The 21,224-nt window shown below is 39.7% G+C and overlaps 3 protein-coding genes across 4 annotated transcripts; 2 read left to right on the forward strand and 1 right to left on the reverse strand.

The window, feature by feature from the left end:
- Positions 1 to 771: 771 nt before the first annotated feature.
- Positions 772 to 10,665, forward strand: LOC134865969 (angiopoietin-related protein 3-like). 2 transcript variants are annotated; one of them, XM_063885839.1, is made up of 7 exons: positions 772 to 1,337; positions 2,130 to 2,240; positions 6,892 to 7,012; positions 7,309 to 7,422; positions 7,762 to 7,857; positions 8,077 to 8,349; positions 9,303 to 10,665. In XM_063885839.1, the coding sequence occupies exons 1-7, from the start codon at positions 831 to 833 to the stop codon at positions 9,521 to 9,523; spliced, it is 1,443 nt and encodes a 480-aa protein (XP_063741909.1). In that variant the 5' UTR covers positions 772 to 830; the 3' UTR covers positions 9,524 to 10,665. The 2 variants fall into 2 exon arrangements, with proteins under 2 accessions (XP_063741909.1, XP_063741911.1); XM_063885841.1 differs by lacking the exon at positions 7,309 to 7,422.
- Positions 2,344 to 5,243, reverse strand: LOC134865967 (protein FAM200A-like). Its single transcript, XM_063885837.1, has 2 exons — positions 2,921 to 5,243; positions 2,344 to 2,782 (listed from the first exon to the last, which is right to left on the reverse strand). The coding sequence occupies exon 1, from the start codon at positions 5,003 to 5,005 to the stop codon at positions 2,924 to 2,926; it is 2,082 nt and encodes a 693-aa protein (XP_063741907.1). The 5' UTR covers positions 5,006 to 5,243; the 3' UTR covers positions 2,344 to 2,782; positions 2,921 to 2,923.
- A 244-nt stretch (positions 10,666 to 10,909) lies between the features above and the next one.
- Positions 10,910 to 20,619, forward strand: LOC134865968 (phosphoglucomutase-1-like). The gene is made up of 11 exons (XM_063885838.1): positions 10,910 to 12,304; positions 13,488 to 13,650; positions 13,915 to 14,061; positions 14,646 to 14,771; positions 16,208 to 16,398; positions 16,485 to 16,639; positions 17,319 to 17,434; positions 17,537 to 17,672; positions 18,623 to 18,806; positions 18,954 to 19,082; positions 20,384 to 20,619. Exons 1-11 carry the CDS (start codon positions 12,047 to 12,049, stop codon positions 20,471 to 20,473), a joined length of 1,695 nt encoding a protein of 564 aa, XP_063741908.1. The 5' UTR covers positions 10,910 to 12,046; the 3' UTR covers positions 20,474 to 20,619.
- Positions 20,620 to 21,224: the final 605 nt, after the last annotated feature.

A 21,224-nucleotide genomic window follows, 5' to 3' on the forward strand; every position in this document is an offset into this window, starting at 1 on the left:
AAACCGTGAGCTTGTTCGTAAATAATTTCTTTATGTACACTTTGTGATATTCCTGTAAATGATGAACTAGCCATGCAACTATAAAAGAGACCAGCTGTGACCTCAGCAAAAGTCACTACAGTTCAGTTGAAAACACTGACCTGTATGAAGTACCATATTTATGTGTATAACATAAATAACTGTATATAACCTACAGTAGATGGTGGGAGGCATGTCCCCAGTTTGGAGAAGCAAACATGGGTTATTGTGGGACTTTGTTGAATCAGAAACACCCAAAGTAGCCAGTTGAGGCAGCGGTAGACCTGAGACCCCCGTGTTCTGTGAGTTCAAATTACAGTATTTTTCAATGTATTCTGGCAGCTGTAAAGACAGCACTCACTGTTCTCAGTTTTCTGTCGGAAAAAGATGTATCAGAGCAAGTTAAAGCTTTGAAGATGTTCCTTATATGGCGTCAATGAATTTGATTTTAGTTGGCTTGAATATATTTTGCCACTTCCCCCGTCGACAGCATTGAATGGCTTCCATGCTGTACTACTGTCTACATCTCAAAACGTGTAAAGGCTGCCATCTACTGTACCCAATTCACCAAGTATAAATAAGTACCCCATACAAATCCTCTTTAAAACATCTGAACTGGATTGAGCCAAACTTTTGACTATCAGAGGAAACTGGATCATCAATGCAGATATTGATCAGAGTTAATCATTGACCATATTCCAGACAGAGTATAAAGCCCAGGATCCTCACTGTTTGTTCGGTCACATTGGAGGGAACGGGCTGCCACTACTTCCCCTAACATCACACAGCTGGAGAAGCAGCACGACGACAACATGAGAATTACACCTATTCATATATTGTTGGTCCTGGCTGCTGCCTGTGTCCCTGCCCTCTGTGGCTCAGGGGAACAGCCAGTCCTGCAGCCCGAGGCCCCGGCGGAAACCCGCTCCCGCTTTGCCGCTCTGGACGATGTGCGTCTCCTGGCAAACGGCCTCCTCCAGCTGGGTCAGAGCCTGCGGGAGTTTGTTCAGAAGACAAAAGGACAGATAAACGACATTCTCCAGAAGATCAACATCTTTGACCGCTCGTTTTACCAGCTGTCAGTGCTTGCCAGTGAAATAAAAGAGGAAGAAGAGGAACTGAAGAAGACTACGGTGGTGCTGAAAGCCAATAACGATGAGATCAAGGGCCTGTCAGTTGAGATCAACTCCAAAGTGGACAACATCCTGCAGGAGAAGAGCCGGCTACAGGACAAGGTGGAAGGGTTGGAGGAGAAGCTGAGCAACCTGTCGCATGGCCTGGTGACGAGCGAACAAATGGCAGAGATCAACAGCCTCAGGGTGAGCCATGTGGAGAGGGTTTTTAATTCTCATGCGGTGAAAATATTTCTGTAAGATCTTCCTGCCGTCCTCTGGTCAAATTTGACATGTTTCTAAAGGTTTTCCTAATTAGAAAATCTAATTCCAAACAAAATAACATGAATCATTTCCGAATATTATGGGTGTTTTAACTTTATACCATCTGGTTATTATGCATTTTCATCAGAACACCTGAAATTGTTTCCGACGGAAAAAACATTGACATACAAGTCTCTTATAACTCAAAAAGATATGTCCCTCTTAGGCTTATCCTATCTATAGTCAGAATAATTCAACATGTTTGCCTTTTTCTACCTCAAAACTAAGGTTCAATTATGTGTAAATGGGGTCTTTTGACTATAAATACCAAAAACGTAAGTAAAAGCTGTAACGTGTTGGAATGAAGTTGGCTGGAAAGGTGTAACCAAGATTTGGATAATGGTTTCATGCTAAATGCTTTATAAACAAACAAGGACAAAAGATGACAAGAAGCCGACACAAAGGCTAAGATACAACCCTTCCACCTTGACCACTTCTGGGTGGTATGGAAACGTTTCTTTGGAAAGCTCATTTTCTATACAGGATGAAATGAATAGATCGTAGATGGGAGAAAAGCTTTTACCAAGGTAGAATGTTTCTAATGCTTACCTATGCTTTGTTTTGTATTAGTTCTCCAACTGTATGACTACAGAAGGGGGTATTATGTGTGATATTAACAATAAATAGCACTATTGTATAGCTGCTCCCTTGATTCCAACTTTCTTCCGGGCTCAGGAGGTGATCCACAACCAGGATCAGAGCATCACAGAGCTGCTGAAGGCTGTGAGGGAGCAGAGCGACCAACTCAACTACCAAAGGGTTCAGCTTAAGACACTGGAGGAAAAGGTAACTGCTAGGGACCACAGGACATCTTTTATTGCCGAAGAGTGTGTTAAAGGGGCACCTATTTCGAATGTTATCAGCCTCTTAGATGGCTATTATCAGTTGTCATTTAGAGCAGGGGTTTTCAACTGGTTTTGTCCCAGGGACCACCATTCGGACTAGAAAGCAATCCGCGGCCCACTGATGTGCCTGCGCGTGCGCGTGTGTATTTGGTGTTACATGCATAGCTCAATGCATGAAACATGAAAGAGAGGCCACGCAGATTTTATAATAATAAAAGTAGATTTATTAAATTAAATTAAATTAAAGATTATTTTAAAGAAAGAATAAAGAATAATAAAGTGTTGTGCAATTCAGTATTGGGAAAAGTAACTAAAAATGTCATGCAAAGTCAGTCTAGGTGTGTGACAAAACAACAACGGAGAACAAAAATCCAACAACACCGGAGAACCAAAATCCAACAAATGAAGACCAAGGCAGCCTCAACTGCTGGCTGGTCAGGGCTTTTATAACCCAGCCAGGACAGACCTGTCACCAATCACCTGCTGTAGAGACAGAGAGATTGAGAAAAGCAGAGAGAGATTGAGAAAAGCAGGGAGAGAGAACAGGCTTACCATTAACACAGGGCGGGGCCTAAACCCGCCAGGGTCGTAACAGTGAAAACATGGGAGAATTAGGCCTACCTGTCAGTGTGATATCTGGGCGTGGTGAAGTCCACACAGCCTGTCTATTCGTGGCGAAATGGTAGACAGAGACAGTCTCATGTCATTCTCTGGATCAAGCCTAGCCCTGTACTTATTCTTTAAGTACGCCAGTGTAGAAAAACCACTCTCACACAGGTATGTGGTTGGAAAGGGCAAAAGACACCTCATTGCTTTTGCAGCAAGCTGTGGAAATTCTGTCTGGCAACTTATCCAGAATTTAACAAGGGGCTGTGTGTCGTACATATGCCTCCTGACAGAGTCTGTGGACATCTCAATCAGCTTATCCTCTTCCACAGCCGTCAGACTTGACCCTACTGATGCATCGTCACTGAATGGGAGCAGGATCCACTTGCTGTCACGGCGCCACTCTTCCGAATCAGTGAAGTACTTTGCGAATTGACGCACAAGCTTCCTCAAATGCTCACATATAGTGTCGTTGATGTCAGTGCTGTCAGGGTATTCCTCAACTGAAGGAAACATCGCCAAGTTATTGCTCTCCACTCGTTCGATCCACTTTGACATTTTTTTCACAAATGCGTCGAGCTTCTCGTAGAGCTGCATGACGTTTGCATCTCTCCCTTGCATGGAGCTGTTCAACTTGTTCAGCTCTGCAAAAACATCTGTGAGGTACGCCAGCTTAGTTAACCAGTAACTATCGTTGAAATTGGAAGCCAGATCAGAATGCTTCTCGCACAAGAACTCGTAGATAGCTCCGCGTAGTTCAAACACACGGGCGAGCACAGCGCCGCGAGACAGCCAACGCACCTCTGAATGATAAAGGAGAGAGCTGTGTTCACTTCCCAAGTCATGGCATAGGGATGAAAACAGGCGTGTATTCAATGCGTTTCGTTTTATGAAGTTGACCGTCTTGACAACGACATCAAACACACCACTGAGCTCAACACTGAGATCTTTGGAGGCGAGAGCCTCTCTATGAATCAGGCAGTGTGTCCAAATTACCCCCGGAGCCACCCTCCTTACATGCGCAAACAGTCCAGTCTTGCTGCCACTCATGGCTCGGGCCCCATCGCTGCATAATGCAACGCACCTCTGCCACGAGATATTGTGCTCCGTGAAAAAATCGTCCAGTGCTTTAAATATTTCTACACCGGTAGTTCGCCCGGGCAGTGGTTTGCAAAAAAGAAATTCCTCGCACATAGTGCCACTGTCCTCGTATCGCACAAATGTTAACAGTTGCGCATCATTAGTAACATCTGTCGTCTCGTCGATTTGAAGGGAAAACAGAACTGTCTGAAGTTTTGCCATCAGCTGGTCTTTGACATCATTTGCCATTTCCCCAATTCGTCTTCCGATTGTGTTGTCTGACAACGGAATAGTTTTTAATTTGTTGGCACATTCTTCGCTTACCATAGCTCTGCACATATCTATGGCTGCTGGCAATATAAGCTGCTCTGCAATGGTATGGGGCTTCTTACTTTTTGCAACCCTGAGAGCGACCAGATACGATGCTTTCAGTGCGTTTTCATTTATTTTTGCACTCTTCCTCATGGTAGCCTGCTGTCCTTTGAAATCACGCAACATCTGTTGCATGTACTCAACGGGTTTGGCCTTCAAGTGGACGTGATGCGTCTCCATATGCCGCGTAAGTTTCGACGGCTTCATAGCTTCATTACAGAGAATTGTTGAACATACGAAACACAGTGGTACCTCCTCTCCTGCTCTGTCTGTCGTCACTGTGAATCCATATTTAACATATTCCTCATTGTATTTTCTTTTTCGTCTTTTTTGCGAAGTTGACGCTTCGGAAGCCTGTCCTTGCCCTATCGTGGCGGCCTGTCCCTCTGTCGTGGCAGCCTGACCCTCTGTCATGGCAGCCTGTCCCTCTGGCACTTTCCTCACTACAAAACGATCCATTGGTGCTAGATATATAGCTAGACTAGTACATATGTAACAAATGTTTGCTGTACTACAACCTATCTTAAAATACTCTCGTCGGCTATGCTTATAAATGTGTGTCAACTTTGCTCGCAAGACTGTACGTAATGAATAATAAGTGAGGTTAGCGACGCAACTCATTACCATTAGCGAATCACAGGCTACCATAGACTGGATAGGCGCAAGGCTACATTCTGTCAGCTTGAATTTCCTTTATATTATTTTAAACATATTTTTCACGATATGTAACGGTATTCTGGAAATGTGTTGAAATATCAAAGCGAATTTATATTAAAAAAAAACAATGGTGAACTGATCAACATAGGCTCTTGTCACGGACCACATGCAATGCCGCCGCGGACCACCAGGGGTCCGCGGACCACCGGTTGAAAACCCCTGATTTAGAGCATTGATTTGAGGTAGTATGGCCCTTCTTACCTTTTATTTGGCTCAGTAGGTCATTGCAAGCTGTATCACCTTGTAGGGAGGTTAACAATAATTGGGGCGACCTACAACGTACTAGTAATTACAGGAGCAATGAAGGAAAAACACAGGACTTTAACCAAGACTATTTCTTGTACGCTTCATAAGTAAGCTAACGTATGTACCTTTGTTTTTTAAACATTAGCAAGTAGTTTTGTTTCAATTCACAATGTGAACCACATGTTAAAACTGCAACCAACAGGCTAGCACGGCCAGACCCAGCTCTACACAGCTGGAGAAAGATCTTGCTAAACCCTTCATAATTCAACACAATGGGGAAATCATTACAAAGGGGGAAAAACAAAGCCATGTGACAAAAAAAAAACAGGGCTTTTATTCCGGAGTTTGTCCTGTTGCCTAATTTGAATTTACTTGCTAAGTATGCTAAATACATATGCTAACGTACGTAAAACTGCAACTACCAGGCTAGCCTGGCCTGACCCTTGGTCATCCTACTTCCTGCACTATTTCAAAAATAAAGTTGTTGGTTGTTTGTGTTTATTCAGCTTATCTCAGTTGGCAGCTTTTAAAATCCCCAAATGTCACAAAATTGTCCTTGCTGGATAAATAGCAGAGATAGCGTAGGCGAGAATTCTGAGGAATCCATGGCAGGCTCATACCTACATCCTGTTAGTCATACTAGAAGCATCAAAATAAAAGTTACATCTGAGAACAGTCTTTTGATGGATTGATGACATTAAATGTGGGTGAGTGTATTTTCCCTTTTTGCTTAGGGTCAAATATTTTGGGATGGCCTTTTCAACATTTCTCATCCTTTCCTTCTTCAAATAGTTATCACATTCATATTTAAAACTCTCTGGGAGAAACGATTCCAACGTGTCGTGTAATTTATTGGACAGAGGGAGAGGCACATGACGTCATACCTATCTGGCTATAGCGTCATCTGATATTTTCATTTGATGGAATATAGCGTTAATACTTTAGCACACGTTAGAGAGGGTCGATATTTGCCATTTTGTTAGGATATTAAATATATCATTTTCAGATATTGTGTGGGAGTTGTTGTATTTTCTTTCAAGGAACAGCAGCATTAAAAAAAAATGCCTGGGAGGGTCTCGTACGCCCCTCCCCCAGGCCCATCATTTTCATACAATCCCTTGATAAGTAAGATTGGATGGGCATTTTTGATCACATGGCCTTTCATCTGTTGCTGTGTAAACTGTGTGCATTTTTCCAAATATATCCCAAGACAATTTTTTGCCAGCTTTTAGATTTATGGGCTGTCACCCTCAAAGCATTGCACTTAATGTGCTGTTAGAAAGAAGTTTTCATGGTATGTTACTATATAATTTGGTCCAGACATAATAAAGGAGCTGTCCATATTTTTAACGACCAAGGCCATTGCCTCAACGTTATAACTCATTTGCACTTTTCTTTGTCTTGACAGCTCAAAATTGATGTTGTTTCTCTTCATCTTAAAAGTTTGAAAAAAAAGACTTTTGCTGAATAACAACCAAATGTTTTTACGTGTGGAAGCCATATTATTTCACAATGATCAGCCTTGGGATTATTTCTGCATGCTAACGTTTCTCCTTTTTATTTCTCCACAGCTTACAGTCAACACATTGGCCCAGGAGACCATTGAGAGGATGCCTGAAACCTACAATAATGAAGCACCAACACTCACCCCTTATCTGACCTCAAGCTTTACCAGCACCAACGCCATGATGAGTAAGGAAAATATAACATGAGCAAATGTCTAGTGATATTAGGATTTGGCATGTTTTATTTTTAGCAGGCCCAAAACTCATTAATGTGACAATTTCCAGCAATTATCCACTTCCCATGTCATACTGTCCTGCCTGGTACACTCACATTTTCAGATCTTACTGAGAAATCCATTATCCTGCACACATTTTATTGCTGATATGAGCTGCTGACTGTCTGATCACAAGTGCACTGCTCCAAATCTAAAGCTTATAGCAGTTTTAACTATAACATTATACTTGTGGTCGTTATTAAAATAGACCTGCCATTGGACTGCAGTGACCTGTTCAACGGAGGGGAACGAATCAGTGGCCTTTATGTCATCAAACCCACTGGAGCGGAGCCCTTTATGGCTTTTTGTGACATGAGCAAAGGTAGTGTACCAACACACAAATATTAAACTTTACCAGAGCACAGGGCCAGTTGTTTTCATATTTCATACCTTATTAAGTCTACCAATCCTTATTTTATATTTTAACTCAAGTTGTAATTCTTATTCAAAGCAGCTGTAGAAAATGTTGGTTTTCACTGGCAGTATAAAGCAGCTGTGTTAGAGACTGGGTTGCATGCATGGATTGTTTTATGTGAATTTTCTCAAATGTTTAAAGATGATTAAAATCCAGTTCTGGGATGGCAGGCTCAGCCACTAACAAAACAAATACACTGTATTTTGTAAATGTAGTGATTGCTGTTTCCCATTTTTCCCATTTTAGATCATGGAGCCACAGTCATCCAGCGAAGAAATGATGGCTCAGTGAATTTCGATCAAATCTGGGAGAAGTATGAAAATGGGTTTGGAGATTTTCAAGGTGAGAGACACTGCTCTGTTCTCCAGACTTTAATTACCCATTTTATAGTTAGAACATTCGTTCTCATCTGCCAAATTTGAAATGACCTGATTTACATCATGATTATAACATTTATAACCTCTGTAGGTGAAAATATTCTGTACTTTTATGTGCATAACTTCTCAAAGGTTCTTGTTAAATCATGTCAGCTGTGACCGCTAAATGATTTTTCACTAACAGGAGAGTTTTGGCTCGGTCTCAGGAAGATCCACTCTCTAGCCGCTCAGGGCAACTCTGTCCTTCACATCGAGCTGGAAGACTGGAAACAGGACAGGCGCTCCATCGAATACAGATTTAACTTTAATGGTCCTGAGAGCAACTACACCATTCACCTCACGCATCTGTCTGGAGAGTTGCCGGACCCCATGAGCAACCATTCTGGCATGATGTTCTCAACCAAGGACAGGGACAATGACAACCTCCAGGGCTTCAACTGTGCCCAAGACTACACAGGTACTATAGGGATGTAACTGCATATGTCATTTGAAAAGCACAAATAATACAGTAAAAAGTATTTTCTAGAACAAATGAAATAAAATGCTGAGAAATGAGAACGTGGTTACATTTCATAATTAATGATATGTAATATTAAATCAAGATGCACTGAAGGATTAGGATCATAAATACAATATTTGCGAGTTTAACGTTTCCAGTATAAGCCACACCCACTTGCGCTGTTCTCTCCAAATAAAGATAAATGTTTTCAAAAGATACAGATAAAGACTATATGTAATATATATATAATGTAATCCAATCTGTAACAGAGGAGTGCAGCTATGACGTTTTGCAGGCCAACCTCGAAGTCGCAAGGGCTCCCTCGACAAAAAGCAATTGGATTTTTCCATTGGATTTCCTTATATTGAAGAAAAATGTGTTCTGTAGCAAACACATTTTGTTCAGCATGATACTCTCCACATATTTACACCACTATTTCGAAGCTTAAATGCAATCGGCAGAAGTAAAAAGCTAATGTTAGGCTACAAACAAAACACATCATGTGGCATGGCTATGTATCGCCACCGCTAAGATAAAGGCGGCTAGTGTTTGTCAGGTTGCTTAGCGTCCGGCATTTTTATGACACAGAAACTTTGGACATTCATGTGTGGGGTAACTTTTTCTTAAACTTATGTTAACCACTAACCTTATTTCAGGCTATTAACCACATGTTCAAAAAACCTTTGACTTCAAGATGAGGGAACCAAAGTGGGAAATGCTTAGTAATGTCTGGGTTTGAGGACTCATTCCTGCACCACTCTATTACAGATAAAGGATAAAAATATCTGACTGCTCTGTACACCTCTAACAGGTGTAAATGTGCAATACCTGTTTATCCTGGTTGGATACAAAGAGGGGGGAGCAATGGATACTTTTCAGCTGCACAACAATTAATTTCTATCATCTTCCAGGTGGATGGTGGTACAACGCTTGCGGAGATACTAACCTAAATGGGAGATATTTCCACATGAGACCTAAGGGGCGCTCGGATCGTAAGAGAGGGATTCAATGGAGGCCGGGCCGAAGGGCATCTTACTCCCTCAAGTTCACCCAGATCTCTGTATACCCTGTGTCTTCTCCTAGCGCCATCTCCACCACATCGGCCTCCTCTGAAGCAGGTGTTTTTCAGTGATCCGTCACCACCATCATCCAGTAAATAAACATTAACAGTGACCTCTCCATGAGCCTTGGCAATGCTTCATGTGGCAGACATGGTTTAAGAAGGCGTGTGCAGAGAGGAAGGTGTTTTTCTCCAAGTGAGAAGCATGCTTAACTGAGGAAGCTGAACAAATGTATAACTGCCTGCTAGGATCATCTTTAATGTGATTGAACTCTTGTATTGTGAAACCTCAGAGTTAGCAATTAAAATATATCTTCACTCACTGCATCTCAGAGTACAAAGGTTATGGTGACGAAATTAAAACATACAGCCATATGTAAGCAGTTTTTATATTGGGTCACATTGACTCTCAGAGCAATGGTTCCCAAAATACAGTAGGGCAAGGACCCCTTAAATGGATCGCAAGATACAATCTAAGGACAGAATTAGGATGAGAAAGACTGCTACAAAATGGATCTTTCTGAAACACTTTTTAGTGGTTTGTTGTCTTGTAAGCGAACCTAGCTGTAGGGATATCAATGTGCCTTAAGATAAGAGTGTGTCAATGATAAATGTGTTGTTGTATCGGACTCATTTTCACTATCTCTCTATACTTCATACTGTTAATATTCCAAGCTCTAAGTGTGAAGTCATTGTTACCGCACAACCTGAGTTCAGTGAGTCTGCAACTTGCCACATCTTGGTTTATATGGAGGTTGACAGAGTGACTGCAAAACAGTTCAAATCTAAGGCCCTCGCTCTGACCCTTCTACCAGTTGACTTGACATGACCGTTCTAGCCCTATTCTATTTCTATGGTACAGATTCATCTCCTCCCTAACATTAAACAATATTTAATTGTTGCAAGAGCTGAATTGAATGATTGTTTCCTCGATGAATTGTTTAAAAAACGTCGGCAAATAGCAAAAAAAGCACCAGCACTAATGTGACAACACCGAGTCCAGAGTCCAAAACTCCCAAAATGTAGTACTTCAGTAATTAATCAATCGTCAATATAGTTGCTGAAATGACATCCCAATCAGATATTGTTTTATTTGGACAGGTCATGAGGCCAAAAAGGTTGGGAACCATTTCCAGATAATAACAGTCATCTTTACTGTTTTGTGGAATATTTTATTCATTTGTAATAAAAACATATATGATGGTGACTCCAAATCATGCTAGTATTATTTGAGGTGTCGACATCTGTAACTGAAAACGCATACCCTGATTATACATCTAAAACGTCCTGTTTGTTATTATGGACTAATTTGGGGGTCCGGCACAGAATGGTCTTTATATGTCAACAGAGATCTGACACAGAGTAGTGTCATCGTTGACAGAAAACACTGACTTTGTTTTTATGTCAAAGCATAGTAAATTATTGACTAAGGCATGTTGGAACTATTACTCATTCTAAAACCGGGATCGTTGTGATGTCCAACTATTTTGTGTTGTTGTTAGAGCCAATAGAAAACGCTAGAGGGCAGTGTTGTTCTCTCTGCTTTGTAAACAGACAGCTTGAAACCATATACTTAGTTTGTGATCCTAAAGACTCACTCTTTTTTCACACTTCTTTTTGCTACCATGATATGTTTATACACATACACATTTGGGTTTATTATATAAGGCATTATTTGCAGATTTAAACACAAATCTCCGAAACTTGTAAAGTAAAAAAGCCCATGTCTTAAAGGGGCCCTATTATGCTAATTTTCAGGTTTATATTTGTATAATTTGCTCTCCTGTGACATGTCTCCATGCTTTAACATTCAAAAAGCTCTTTATTTTTTCTCATAGGGCCTGTGCTGCTGCACCTCTTTACACCCTCTGTTTGAAACCAGAGCCCAGTCTGCTCTGATTGGTTAGCTCTGTTGTGATTGGGCAACTACTTAAAGATGTCTCGCCCCTCTAGTCTATCACATACAATCTATTGGAGCTCTAGCCAATAGAAGTGCGAGTGTTACATGGGGATGTCACTATGTTACAGAAATAAACAAAGGAGGACAATGGGGGCGGGGCGTTGCACTTTAAGTTAAGTAATACACTTTGGAAGTTTTATCATGTGAGTTTGAAATGTTCCACTTTTCACCTGTAGTGTCTGTTTTTAAAAAAAGGGGAAATATCCCTCCTGAAATGGCGCTCCTTGATCCGAGATGCCATTCTTCTATTTTGCATATCTTTACTCGGTGCACAGCTGCAGCCATTCACAGATGGACAAATAGATCCCATAACACCTCAGTACTTCCACTCTGACACACCCAATCATGATTCTTTGTGGCCGGGCCTGCAACCCTTGACAGTGATCTCCCTGCACATGTGTGAAGGAGCGTCTTCGGTTACCTCCCATGCCTCTGCACACACATTAGTTTGAAAGGTTATTTTGGGCCTCAGAAGTACGACTGTGCTTCCAGTGAACTAACAGGAGGAGTCCAGATCAGACTCTCCCATTCTGCCCCTGTGTACACTTCCCCATGTCAACTGACAGGGGATTTCCCTCTGAACAACACGTTCTTTCTCTAGGCTCTTGCATTAAGCTGGATTTACATTTGAAACAATGGACAACAGTCCTCTGCAGGTGTTGACGGTCCCTACAGCTCCCTACCCCGACCAGAGGCCTGGCACCAGCGGCCTGAGGAAAAAGGTCTACGTATTCCAGACCAGGACGAAATACCTACACAACTACATCCAGAGTATATACTCCTCCATCGACCTGCGTGACCGGCAGGGATCGACAGTGGTGGTCGGAGGGGATGGCCACTTCTTCAACAGAACCGCTATTGAGGTCATTGTGCAGATGGCAGCTGCCAACGGGGTCAGTGTCCCCATGTGTGATTGTTTGTGTGAGCATGCTGGTCAGTTGGTGTTTGTGTACATGTGTGGGCAGATGTGAGCACATGGGTGACACCATGTTCTCATCTCTTTGTTGGCATAAGTTGTATCAACCTCATGTCTTATCAGTATCCAATTTGCAGCCTTTGACACATGCATATTTTTGAAGAGGGAAAAAAAGATTACATATTTTTAATAAATTGAAAAAAGAATGTTGATGTAAGGTGCATTGTATTGTAATTATCTATGTACATTATATGTTGCCAAACTACATTCAAACATGCCCCTATTGAAATGTATTATTATTTTGCCGTTATCTAAAAACAAGTAACTTATTTGTCTTAATTTAGTAAATACATTTGGACTTTTGCCCTCATCCTTAAACTCCATCCAATTTAAATCCTCTTTCCTGAATAAAATAAATGGCCCCCCCTGCGCTTCTGATCAAACTTAGTCTTAACCCGCGGCCATTTTTTCGCTAGTGACCGATCTGTTATGGGAAAACACAACTCATAACCGAGATGAGAAGGAAGAGAGACGGTTTACTCCTTATCTACTGTATCATCAACTCCAGAAAAATCAACAAGTTTAAATATTTCTTACTACTATGTGAGCTACTTGATTTCCTTTCCTGACGTGGAAAGGCGGAAAGTGGCCTGTTGAATTCTGTATTCATTCCTTTTTTCCAAATACTTGCATGTGCAATTGCCTGATGAGATTACAATTGTAATTTGCAATTGGGAGCAGTTGCTCATCAGAATCTATGAGTCATAATCAAGGCAGTGATAGAAGACTGTTTAATGCAATATAAAGCAGAGCCTCTGCCATAAATATTCAGCTAGTTGCTGATGTAGCTACAGCTCCTTCAAAGACAGAAAAAACATGTTTTCTATTCTCTTGCCAGGACCAGTAATGAGCTCCCTGTGATTCCACGGTTTAAATTACACAACCCTTAAGCACCTGATGCTTTCTCAGTAGGATAGTTAAAAGGATTTGAATTACACTCACACATAATAAAACTTGCCATAGCTGTTGTTCATTAAATGAAGTCCCCGTTACTTTAAGCAGGATGAACCAAACTTGATATTCCCTTCCCTCCCTCACTTAGATAAATTAAGACACACATTCCTCGAAGCCAACTCACACACACCTGTGTGAAATTTCAGGTGGGTCGTATGATCATTGGACACCACGGGATCATGTCCATGCCGGCCATCTCCTGTCTGATCAGGAAATACAAAGCAATTGGTGGCATCATCCTCACTGCCAGCCACAACCCCGGGGGACCTGATGTAGACTTTGGCATTAAGTTTAATACTGCAAACGGAGGTATGGAAACTGGAGAGGAGGAAGCATGCAGGGGCATCAGCCAAGAGAAAAATAGTGTTATGAGAAGAGTTAACAAGGCCTCTTTTAGACACAGTGATGAGATCAAATGTAAGATTGTCTGGGATAAACACATTCAAAAGATCTGCATGGTTTACAAATAAACATCCAAAACAACCGTATATTATTGTCAATTGTCTAAAGCTCTTTAGTACACCAGAACATGCAATATCATGTGTAATGTTGAGACTATTCTTCCTCATGTAGGTCCAGCAAAGGAGGCTGTCACAAACAAGATCTTTCAGATCAGCAGGACCATCGAGGAGTTTGCCATCTGCCCCGGACTGCAGGTGGACCTGACTACTCTGGGCAAACAGATGTTCGATCTGGAGAACAAGTTCAAACCCTTCACAGGTGAAGTGAAACCTCTGTCTGTCACCCATTACTTTCAATAGGACAATATAGAGGTACAGTAATGATTGAAAATAGTTGGTGGGTTGATGTTATCACATAAAGATACATTTAAAAATGTCTGACTTTTTTTAATTTTATGAACGAGTGAGATTACACATTTTGTATGGAAGAGAAATAAGGCCGAGCAAAAGGGGGGAAACGTTTAGGAGGTAACACAATGAAAGATTCGAATTGAAGAGAAGGCAAAAACTCAAGAAAAAAGTTGAACTTTCAATGACATTCATTTATTAAAACAATTTTTTTTTAAATGTTTGAAAGTTAAAATAATATTTTGAGAAATAACTCGAAATCCTAAGAATAACATCAAACTTTAAATAATAAGTCAAACTATACTACAGTAGCCTTATCACATATATACAAAACATTTACTTTATTCTCAAAGTTTCAACTTTATTCGATACATGCACATTTTTCTCTCCTTTCATTGGCATTAATCCTCTTCCGTATCCTCTTCAGTCATCATTTCCATCTTTTATTATTAGATTAAAATTGCAATTTTGTTTCTTACTTTTTGTTGTGTCTAGTGGAAATTGTGGACTCTGTGGAATCCTACGCTAACCTGTTGAGGAACATCTTTGACTTTTCTGCGCTGAAAGAGATTTTATCTGGAGAAAACCAAATCAAGATCAGACTGGATGCCATGCATGGAGGTGAGAGGATATTAACGAACAGCATGTAATCTAATCCAAATATTGTGTCACTCCTAATACAAATGACAGCAAGATTTTCATGTCTATCTAGCTTGAAAGATTGCTACACAACTACAGTATATTTGTGTCTTTATACTATATATGACTATATAATTCATGGTTGTTTTGGTGATTCCATTGACACAAGTACTTTTGTTTTTATATTGTAAAAATGTGTATATGTTTAAAAGCATGTGTGTTCTAGGCTTCAATATGAGAGGAGAGGTGGCCATTGGATTAAAGGAACTGTTGACTTTGGAACTATTCAAAATGATCAGGTTACTAAAGCTATTTAAAGCATCCCCAAACATTGAAACCCGATCTAATGGGCCAACAGACCTCACATCCCCTGTGCCACCACTTAACAGGAAGTCCTAAGAATTTATATTTATAGTGTTTCATGTTTACAAGATACAACACCCCTACCGCTGTTGCCTTGGACTTTCTCTCTATTTTTCAAACCATAGCCGCAATACAAATCAACATGCTAACTCTTTTGTAGTTTATGTAGTATTTTCCAGTCTTTGTGCTAAGCTAAGATAACCAACAGCTGGCTGTGACTTTATATTTACCTAGCAATAACCTCCAAATTTGAAAAGTTAAGCCAGTGGGGAAGGGCCCTAAACCTAAATTATTTTAAATATCCAGCAGGGGGCCTGTCCTCCGTTTGCAAAGCCTGATTGTATAGAAGTCTATGAGAAAATTACACGATTTCTCAGTAAATTTATTACCTTTGTAAATATTTCACAAACAATTGTATGGTCTCAATTGCTAGTTGAAAGCCTTCTTCAACCAAAAATGATGTTAAATTAAATTAATAAGTGTCAGTTTAAATCTTGTCTTTGTTATTATGTTAGAACTTGAACCCTTTCAGTTAAGCCTTATCACCCTGACACACAAAAAATAAGATAGCAACCACCAAAAGCCATCGGACAAAATGCCGAACTCAAGGCTTCATAACCGCAGTACACTAACCAATGGGTGAAATCCCGGTGGACAGTTTAGCCATCATGAATCCAACCTTTTGTGCTATGCACAAATATAAAAATGTATATTTTAAAAGTATTCCATTCTGTTTTCTGAAGGAGGAAAAGTATTATTTTTTTGGCCATTACTAACATTGGACGTTTACCAGACCTCTTTCAAAGTTGATATGACTGCACATAGTCCCTTGATCAGATCGTCGCCCTAAGCAGTGGTCTGTTTTCCTTAGCAGTCTGCTAGCGACAGAGAGCAGTCTGCAGAATTTTAGAAATAGACCAAACAGCATTGAGTATTTAATTAAGCCTTCAAATTGAATGCCAATATCCTTATATGAACGACACCATGTTTGACTTTGGCAGTTCATCATTGTCTTACAGCATATCTTATCTCTGTCGCCTCTGTCTGCTCCCCAGTGGTAGGACCGTATGTGAGGAGAATACTCTGTGAGGAGCTGGGCTGTCCTGCCAACTCTGCCATTAACTGTGTCCCTCTTGAGGACTTTGGGGGTCTGCACCCAGATCTTAACCTCACCTACGCTACAGATCTGGTTGACAGCATGAGAGACGGACAGTATGACTTTGGTGCAGCATTTGAGGGTGATGGGGTCAGTGTACTACTGTGTCTTTCTTTAGATTTACTAAAACGAAATCTAATAAAAAGAAATCCTTTGACCTTTGTCTGCCTTTCTAGGACCGTAACATGATCCTCGGTAAACACGGGTTCTTCGTCACCCCTTCTGACTCCGTGGCTGTGATTGCTGACAACATCTTCTGCATCCCGTATTTCCAGCAAACTGGGGTGAGAGGCTTCGCCCGCAGCATGCCCACAAGCGCAGCCTTAGACAGGTAAAAAACACGGCCATCACTTCTACAACCACTGAGTAGGGTTAGAGGGGGAAACATGATTAATGTTCTTCTCCTAAGATTGTAAACCGATCCATAACAATGTTTTTTCTTTTTTTAACAAAGGGATCTGATAGACTGTAATCCTACACTCCAAGACAGAGTTGTGTCAATCAATATTGTGTTAATTTGTTTTCAATTTAATTTTGAAATGGGCACCTCTCTAGGAAATAAAACCACAGCTTGACTTAAACGTATACTTCTTTTTTGTAACAAGCAGCACTTGTTGAACTTGCTATTATTAAGTCACTGAGAATTGGGAAATACTAAGCTTTTCGGTACATGCATCGATAAATATTAAATCATTTATTATCAAATCAGTTGATATAGCTTTCAAAAAGTAAAACTTATCTTGTCTTGTTCACATTTTTCCATGCTTTTATGCCTTAATTTAAACCACTGCATTCATCAGCGCACAACAGATTTGAATAAAACTGAAAATGAACACCCCTTTGTCCCGAATCAGGATTACATTTTTCATCTAAATGTGAGATTTTTTAAGATTCACGTCAATAATGAGTACTTATGTCGCAATGTATTTAAATGTAATTGTTGCATTTAACATTGCACATTATTAAAAGTAATATTTATGTTGCAAAGTATTCTTTCCTTGTATTCCCAGAGTAGCCAAAGCTACACAAATAGAGTTATATGAGACTCCCACCGGGTGGAAATTCTTTGGGAACCTAATGGACGCAGGCAGACTGTCTCTGTGTGGAGAAGAAAGCTTCGGCACAGGTACTGTATCTCTTCAGAAAGTTATTAGATCAAAAGATTGGAATTAACTTAGTGTCAGGGATAAAAGACTCTAATGTTATTTAATTACATATCGTCTTTCAGGTGGAGACCATATCCGTGAGAAGGATGGGCTGTGGGCCGTGCTGGCATGGCTCTCCATCCTGGCGTCCAGACGGCAGAGTGTGGAGGACATCCTGAAGGAACACTGGCTCAAATATGGAAGGAACTACTACACCAGGTGAGAAACCCCTGTGTTGTTTGTCTGTTAGTCTGTAATCGGAGTTTACACCATCATCTAACTAAAAGTGCAAAAATCGCAGAATCAGTTATTCTTCGTAATAATAATGTTAACTTTTTTGTATTTATACGGATGTAGTTTGGATTTAAGGTTCAGATACAGATGAAGAAGATAAAGGACATGGCTGACACTTAGTGGACTGTATGTGCCATTACATATTCCTTAAAGTCCTGCTTTCACTGTTTAGTAAATACAAAATATAACATGATGATGTCAGTGCTTTTCTAAATTCTCTTATTTCCCTTTGTGGAAATAAGTACCAAATGTAATCAGATATATTATATATTCTGCATTAAGACTCTCTTGACATTGATTCACGTCAATGATTCATCTGTTAATTTTATTTTTTAATATGCATTTTAAAATATTATTAACAAAGCATACATAATCAAGTAAACACAGATACATAAAATGTAACTACTTAGCAACGGAAAAAATCTGGAAAATAAATAAATACTAAATAAAACAATGGATACATTATTAATACTCAGGTGTACATCAATTGTCAGTTCTTACCTCTTGTTCTTTTTAAATGTTTTATGTTCTATACTTTACCATTTTTCTCATCGTTCATCAAACATATGAACTCGGTTTATAATTCTCGTAATCATTTTCTCCATTCCATAAATTTCACTTATTAGGTTCTTCCATTGAGAGTTGGTGAGGTTATTATCTTTTAGCCAATTCCTTCATCAGTTAATTTGTGTTCATTTGTAATCCCCTGGACTCTCCTATGTGTAGTATGTAAGTAAGTGGAGTATTATTTGGGAAATTGGTAGATGGTGCCTGTAATAGCGTTGGCCTCCCATTAAAATCACTAGAGGACACTGTAGAGTAAGAGTTCTTATTTATGTAACACAATAAGTGTTCTGTTTTTTTTTTTTTACCAGGTATGACTATGAGAACGTAGACATAGACGCAGCCTGTGAGATGATGGAAGATTTAGAGATCTTGATCGCAGACAAGTCCTTCGTGAAGCAGAGATTTGCAGTTGAGGACAAAATCTACCAGGTGGAAAAAGCAGACAACTTTGAGTACACAGACCCGGTGGACAGCATCATCTCCAGGAACCAGGTACATCACACACACTGAGCTGTGTTCCTGTAATAATGCAGTTTTTAATGTGTACAGATACTTGATGTAACCTTATTGGAGCTAGGGAGCTGTGCCTGCAGATCCTAAAAGCTTCACTTAGTCTGTATGGTCTGTTTTTCATCGCAGGGTTTACGGATAATCTTCTCTGATGGTTCTCGGATCATCTACAGACTCAGTGGGACGGGCAGCCAAGGGGCGACAGTCCGAATCTACATAGACAGCTACAAGAAGGAGCAGATCTTTGAAGACACACAGGTAAAATATCTAATTGTGAAAGCTTGAACTCTGAATTGCATGAAACGAACCTCACGATTTTGCCCTGTATGAGATGTTGATAGTGCCATGTGGTGGGCAGAGGGCAGGGATTGCCTGCCATACAGTTCTTACAGTCCATTTTTAAACAGTTTTTCTCGATTGTAAATATACAAAAATGTAACTTTGAACATGTTCCTCAAAAATGTAAGCTCATGTATCACCAACAAGACTCCAGATGCTAAGCATAATTCAGTTCTTTCACTCATAAAAGATTCTGAATCACAATTAGCTCATTTTACACCTCTGTTCAGCTGGCCTTCATAATGCCACACCCTAAATGCCATTTGTATCACTCACATCTTAAACTTTTGGCAAAGCACCCGTGTGACAATCATGTCTCAGAGGATATAAGAGTCCTCAGCTGACCTCCATGGAAAAATGGAGCAGCATGAGGAACAGACAGTAAGAGGAAGAGAGTCTTTTTTAGCAATCAGCTGAACGTTAAACAGCATTTCAGTGACACATAGTACATAGCTTTATTTCCTTTCTGTGCTTTGCTTCCATCTTTTCTCCCCAGAAAAACTGTAAAAACATTTTCATACTGTAGTTTCATTTACCTTACCAATGCAAACACGGTGAGTTTTACCACAATAGCTATTATATATATATATTATATATTAGGTATGTGTGTATTCTTAGAACTCAAAGCAAACCATAGGTATATTTTCAACTACTGTATGAGTTTACCCCAGGATGCTGGGTCGTGAGTTAACAGTAATTGGGGCTCATTGTATCCTAAGACTCTACATGATTGTATCAAAGCGATATTTATACGATATGTTGACAGTTTTGTATTACAAGATGGTAACAGCCCTAGTACTGTATGTACTACACAAATTGAAAGCTATTTTGGGATGACAAAAAAAAACCTAAACTTAAAAAAAACAAAAACATTTCTATATATGTTTTGTGATTTAATAAATGACAATGCCAAATTAAGCCAACACATTTACAAACAATATTTTCAATGTTTAATTTAAGTCTAATGTATGTGACTAATTCATGGTTTGGAAGCCATCTGTAATATTTAAGGTAGGACAAATCAGTTTTAAGAAGAAAGAGCATCTTTTGACACTAATATGATCCAGTTTTGTCCCAATATTTTCTGCTTTGTGTTAACACTTTTAAGAAATGTAGATATTTCAGCTAAACAGTATATGTCTCCTTATAGTTAAATATTAATGAGGAGATGCATCTGGCAGCCAGGTGCTTGAGTCTAACATCATCCTTGTCTGGGACAGGTGATGCTGGCGCCCCTGGCAACCATCGCTCTGAAGATCTCACAGCTCCATCACAGGACGGGCCGAAGTGGCCCTTCAGTCATAACATGAATCCCCTTCTTATTTTACTTCCTTCTTTTGTATAAACTGAGCTTCAATTCCAAGTGTAGCTGCACAACATGCAGTAGTTTGCATGTGAGGCTCAAATGTGTTTGGTGATTTATTCTGTACCACATTAAACTGCTTTTTATTTTTGGGTTATGTGTGGTCTTTGTGTTTCCACATATAGCAGGAACCTAGGAAAGGGAATAAGGCTGGGCATAAGAAAAAAAAAAGAGGAGGGGAATATCCCTTTTAATTTTTATTTGAAGAATCGTCCAAATTTCAATTTAAGTTCTAGCCATAAGATAAAAAATGGCGTGGAAATATTTGTAATTGCGTTATCAAAATAAAGGTGAAATTATGATAATTAAATTGAAATGTTTAGAATAAAGTCCACATTTCTAGTATAAAATCAAAATGTCGAGGAAAAAAATTAGATGTTGAAAATAAAGATGACATTTTGGATATAAAGTTAAAATGTTGAGATAAAGATAAACATTTTGAGAATAAAGTTGCAATATGGAGAATAGAGTAACCGCATGTCCTTAATTCAACTTAATTCTTAACATTTAGTCTCAAAATGCAAACAAAATAGAAAAAAGTTTTTCATGTGCTTCAATCCGTCTGTTTTCCTTTTTTCTTATTTATGAATGTTCCTATCATGAATTAAACCAACAATTTATAGGTTAAAAGCAGCAAGGTTTCCAAAAACATTTGCAGTATAGTTATTAAAACAAATAACGATTACATAATGTTGTCC

Source organism: Eleginops maclovinus, chromosome 6, assembly GCF_036324505.1.
Source record: "Eleginops maclovinus isolate JMC-PN-2008 ecotype Puerto Natales chromosome 6, JC_Emac_rtc_rv5, whole genome shotgun sequence".
In the NCBI taxonomy this organism is placed as follows: Eukaryota; Metazoa; Chordata; class Actinopteri; order Perciformes; family Eleginopidae; genus Eleginops; species Eleginops maclovinus.

Coding starts and splice junctions, on each gene's coding strand:
- LOC134865967 (XM_063885837.1), bottom strand. CDS start 5,005: ATGGTAGCCTGTGATTCGCTAATGGTAATGAGTTGCGTCGCTAACCTC.
- LOC134865968 (XM_063885838.1), top strand. CDS start 12,047: ATGGACAACAGTCCTCTGCAGGTGTTGACGGTCCCTACAGCTCCCTAC. Junction 13,651..13,914: donor GTTTAATACTGCAAACGGAG/GTATGGAAACTG, acceptor TTCCTCATGTAG/GTCCAGCAAAGGAGGCTGTC. Junction 16,640..17,318: donor ACAAGCGCAGCCTTAGACAG/GTAAAAAACACG, acceptor TTGTATTCCCAG/AGTAGCCAAAGCTACACAAA.
- LOC134865969 (XM_063885839.1), top strand. CDS start 831: ATGAGAATTACACCTATTCATATATTGTTGGTCCTGGCTGCTGCCTGT. Junction 2,241..6,891: donor TTAAGACACTGGAGGAAAAG/GTAACTGCTAGG, acceptor ATTTCTCCACAG/CTTACAGTCAACACATTGGC. Junction 8,350..9,302: donor CTGTGCCCAAGACTACACAG/GTACTATAGGGA, acceptor ATCATCTTCCAG/GTGGATGGTGGTACAACGCT.